Consider the following 4,780-nt stretch of genomic DNA (forward strand, 5'->3'; position numbering starts at 1 on the left):
AAATAGAAAACTGATCCAATGGTTTCTTTCTCCATATACATTTCAAATAAATCCTCTCAGTTTACATCAGTGAATTTCATTTTATCACCTGACTCTGTCTTAGATGTCAGCATGACACATTTTAATAGGGTTGACTTGCCTTAGCATACCACCCCTATAGTGGGGAGACAAGATGTGGATGAACAGAGTTAGTTGCTAAACACAATAAAGCTGTCCCAAGCAGGCTTTAGGACAACTTTTTACGTGGCAAACTACTATCTGTGTACTAGTGGAGCAACAGCTTTCCATTATTCCTTTGTGATTCAATGAGTCAGATCTTTCTGCCTTATCAGCATTTACAACATCATAATTCCAGAATTAGATCTTTGGCAAAGGCTTAAAAACAAAGACCACGATAAACATTTTTAATTTTAAAGAATTTTAATACAAACTTAATATAAACTATTTCAGTCTCTCTTAACATGTAAGACACTGACTCAAAATACTTTTATACCGTTTTTTTCAAGTATTGCACAATATAGGTACAAAATTAATATTTACGATTACATTTTCTTCCATAATATATAGCAAAAATCTTTAAACCTTTAACAGAAAATACATTTTTTTGAAAAAGCAAATATTCGTACGTTTTAATTCCACCACTAAAGGAATATCCTGTACACAATTTAGAATAGTTGATGTCTTTAAGATGGATATTTTACAATTTCAGTAAAAAAAATACAACATGAAGCTGCTGCTGTTACAGATCACTGTAGTAAAAAGATATAAATGCAATACCATGTCGTAGAAACAATATATATATCCTCTGATATTTTACAAACTTTGTACTAAATTAAATTATACAATTAGAAAAGACCAATAAACCCACTTATTAGTGCCAATTTTTTATAAAAAAAAAAAAATCAGCCATGTCCTTGCTATATCTTAAATACTGTAAGAGGCCATATCTGAGAGTATACTTTAAAATATACAGTCAGTATAAAATAACTTTGTGCTTGGTTGGCAATGAAAAATGATGCATGTTTTATTTTTGTAACCAAGCTTGAATGTATCCTTACTATAAGCTTAAAAAAAAAAATCTCAAGGAGGTTTTATATAAAAAAAAAAATCCCCCTTGGGTCCGAGCATTTTAACTTGTACAATACATCTTTTCTTTTTTTAGTTAGCCATAACAGGCTGGAATTGCTGGTTAGAATACTGCATGTTATTCAAGCTAAAATTCAAGCCATCTACAAAAGACTTCTCGTTGAGGCCTCCATAGGCCGCAAACACATCAAAGGCATTACTGTACTGGAGAGGACTGAGGTTAAGGGGGCTGTCACCTGGGAACATTCCATTGGTACTACTACCTTGACCCTGCATATTAGGAAAAATAAATTCCTTGGCGTTAGGAGAAAGAGCGGAGGTTTTCTGCTGTTGCTGCTGCTGTGGTGGTGGTGACGGCGGTGGCTGGGATGGCTGTTGCTGTTGCCGTGATTTCTGCTGGCTACCCAGGCCAAGCCCATACAGAGAGTGCACTGAGGAAGAGATGGCTTTCTGCTTCAAGAGGTCATTCACATTCAAGCCGAGGTTGATAGGAGAAGTACGTGCAACCTTGTTGCTTCGGCCACTATTCTTCATTTTCGTGGAGCCGAACTTGGTGGCAGCAAAAGTGGCAGTGGTGAAGGTTAAAGGCTGAGTGGACCGGGGCATGAAGGTAGGGCTTACAGCAGCAGAGTGACCAAAGGGAGGAGATGGAGAGCTGGACACTGATGAGGCTGCGTCACTTATGGGCATAAAAACCTGGGCCTCTGGGTTAAAGCTGTTTTTGATCTCCTTATCCAACTCACATCCATTTTCATTATTATCATCCACATAAAGCACCTTCACTGGTCCCTTTTCACCAATTTGGTAGGAAACCTCAAATGGGTCGATCCAAACACTAAGATCCTGCGGCAGATTGCCACGAACATCATCAATGTCCAAACCACTCTCTTTGGATGCTTGTTCGATCACTGGGTCCACTTTCTCCCCTACGTGTATACATCTAAACCCTGATCCTTTGTATGGCTTTTCAGGATACCAGTGCCCTTCATATTTCTTCTTAAGAAGTCTTTCAAGCTCTTCACCAAAAATGTTGACACGTCTCCTGGGAAGCTTATTGTACAGATACGAAATAATAAAATTTAGTGCTACTTGGATTTCAAGCTGCATAGCTGCTATGCCACAAAATTAGGTTTGTATTTCAACTCCCCCGCCCAAGACACACAAAAAAGTGTTCAGTTTGTGGCAGAGAAACAAATTTTCATTCAAAGTGCTGGTATTAGTAGATATCCTTCACCTTGAGTGGTCTTGTTCCTTAAAGCAAACAAAAGGAGACATGTCCACATAAGATAAATGTTAAGTCCCACAACCTTTTTTTAACCCCAAAGTAATTTCACTTTTGAAAAAGTCTAATAGGCTAGAAAGTCTGAAAAATATAATCAGCACAAAATATAGGAACTTACAATCGAAAATTATTTATTGAAGATCCAAATCTCAAAGGAAAACAGGATTTTCAGTTAAAACAACATAAAAAAAAAAAACCCCTATTATTTACTTTCTGTTTCTGAATAGAGTTCTAAGAGGAAAAATATTCCCAGAATATACAGCATATTTCTTCTTTTTCTTCCTGCAGTTCTCAAAAGAATATTTATTGGAAACTAAACTCGGCATACCTATCTATATACATACACACATATAATATATACATATATATATGCTGTTTTAGAAGTTGGTCATACTCCTGTTCATCAACTTAGAAGTGAATTCTGTATTTCAGTTCATTTTGGATATATACTGCTTAAATCTGCTTCATCATTAAACATTTCAAAATTTGAGAAGTTAGGAAAATTATTTTAATTTCCAAAGTACATGATAGTAAAGTTAAAAGAACTAAATACAAAATGAATTGCCATCCTAGTGAACAACAATTATGAACCAAATTATCCTACACAGTTGCTGTTTTAAATATACTAAGGGCACATAATGTAATACTCGAGCTTCTCTATGCTTTTCTTTTCAATGTGTATTTTTCTAAATCTGAAAATACCTCTTGGGTATCAAGTATAACAAAAGAAACAATTAATTTCAAACTTTATTGATTATTCTGTTTAAAGGGCAGGGTTTCTGAGTTTTATTCTGATTTTCAAAGCCACCTCCCTCCCTCATGGTAAGAGAACAGCCGGAGACGCATGTACGATAAGGTCGACCTTTAAACGTTTGCTGGATCAGCACTGGGTGGGGATAAGAAAAGACCAAGGGCAAACAAGATATTTGCAGATCTATTTGTACACTGAGGTTGATTTAAAAGGACATTAAAAAAATCAAGTTGGTATTAATCTGTCTCATTTGCCATATTCCTGGTGACAAAGGGAAAAGAATCCCCGGCTTCCCCCAAACTACACTTTCCAAGCCGAAAGCCCGAGTGCTAGCAAAGGCAGCTGATTAAGCCAAAATGCTTGAAGGTGCAGTCGAGCGAAATTCAGATTCGGCGGAAGGTAGTTTCAAAGCAACGCCTTAAAGACAGCAGCGTGAAGAATTACATAAACAGCCAGTTGGGTCTCATTAGATTTCTGCTCACAGCCCTCGGAGCCTAAGCAAGTCTCCTCCCCCAAGGAGGAGGAGGAGGAAGGCCACGAGAAATGGAAAAGCAACCACTCGGGGCCCGGGGGCCGGACACCGGGCGGGTCGCGGCGCCGGCCGCACCGGGTCAGCCGTTCCCCTCCCCCCGCCGTAACCCGACCTGCCTCTCCCTGCACCCCCCGCGCCCCGAGGCTCCTGGGACCCAGCCAGAGCCCGGGGAGCACTGGATCCCCGGCACCATTTTCGGGCCCGGCGGCCACCGGCCCCGCGGACCCCAGCGTTCCCCTCGAGCTAGCCGCTGCTCCCGGGCGCCCCAATCCCCAATTCCCGTCAGCTCGCCCCCGGCCGCCCTTCCCCGGTCAGCCGGCCCAGCTGAGCCCGACGCGCCGACCGGCCCCCGGGCGCGCCGGGGCCCCTCGGAGCCGCTTCAGGCCGGGTGTCGGGAGCGGCTCCCCTCCGCGCCCGGGCCTTGACGCCTCCGTCCCGAGCCCCGAAGGTCCGGGGCTCTACGCCGCTGCAGCCCCTCCTCCTCCTGACCCCGCCCGCCGCCCCTCGATACTTACAGGCTGCTAACACCACAGACCCGGCCGCTGGGCGGACAAGGGGCGGCAGGGCGGGGGCACGGGAGGGTAGGCGGCTGCGAGCTGGCCGGGCCGAGGGCACGCCGACGCCGCCGGGCGGAGGTTGCGGAGGACGAGGGCCTCAGGAGCTCGCCCCTTCTGGCTCGGAGTGGCGAGGACGGGGTCAGGCGAGCGCGCTCACTTCTCCACACAGCCCGGTGCCCGGCCCAGCATCCCCGTAGAACGCGCACTTTGCGCCGGGCCAGAGCTTCGCTCCTTCTGCCGAGGCGCGCGCCCCGCCTCTCGTTTTATATTCTCCTCCCCGCCCCCATTCCCTCCCGTAGGGATGCGCGCGCCCGCCCCGCGTCACGCAGCTCCGGGCGGTGTCACCATTCCCCGCCCTCCCACCCTGCAATGGAGACCCTGGCCGACTGGCTCCGCCCCTGCCCTGCCCCCGGACGCCATTGGCCAGGTCCCGCCGGCCCATGTCCTGACGGGCGGCGGAGGGCCGGGTGGACAAGGCCACACCTCTCGGGCTGCAGGGTGGCCAATGAGCCGATGACCTGGAGTCACTGTGGGCGGGATTAAGAGAAGGTTTGGAAAGGGATTGGGGGAGA

The 4,780-nt window shown here is 45.7% G+C and overlaps 1 protein-coding gene across 1 annotated transcript; it reads right to left on the reverse strand.

Moving 5' to 3' along the window:
• Positions 1-401: 401 nt before the first annotated feature.
• On the reverse strand, positions 402-4,458 carry TOB1 (transducer of ERBB2, 1). The gene is made up of 2 exons (XM_081220674.1): positions 4,167-4,458; positions 402-2,337 (listed from the first exon to the last, which is right to left on the reverse strand). The coding sequence occupies exon 2, from the start codon at positions 2,191-2,193 to the stop codon at positions 1,159-1,161; it is 1,035 nt and encodes a 344-aa protein (XP_081076800.1). The 5' UTR covers positions 2,194-2,337; positions 4,167-4,458; the 3' UTR covers positions 402-1,158.
• Positions 4,459-4,780: the final 322 nt, after the last annotated feature.

This window comes from Mesoplodon bidens (assembly GCF_964165515.1).
Source record: "Mesoplodon bidens genome assembly, chromosome: 19".
Lineage (NCBI taxonomy): Eukaryota > Metazoa > Chordata > Mammalia > Artiodactyla > Ziphiidae > Mesoplodon > Mesoplodon bidens.

Bases quoted from the DNA above. Each gene is read 5' to 3' on its own strand.
- TOB1 (XM_081220674.1), bottom strand. From the start codon at position 2,193: ATGCAGCTTGAAATCCAAGTAGCACTAAATTTTATTATTTCGTATCTG.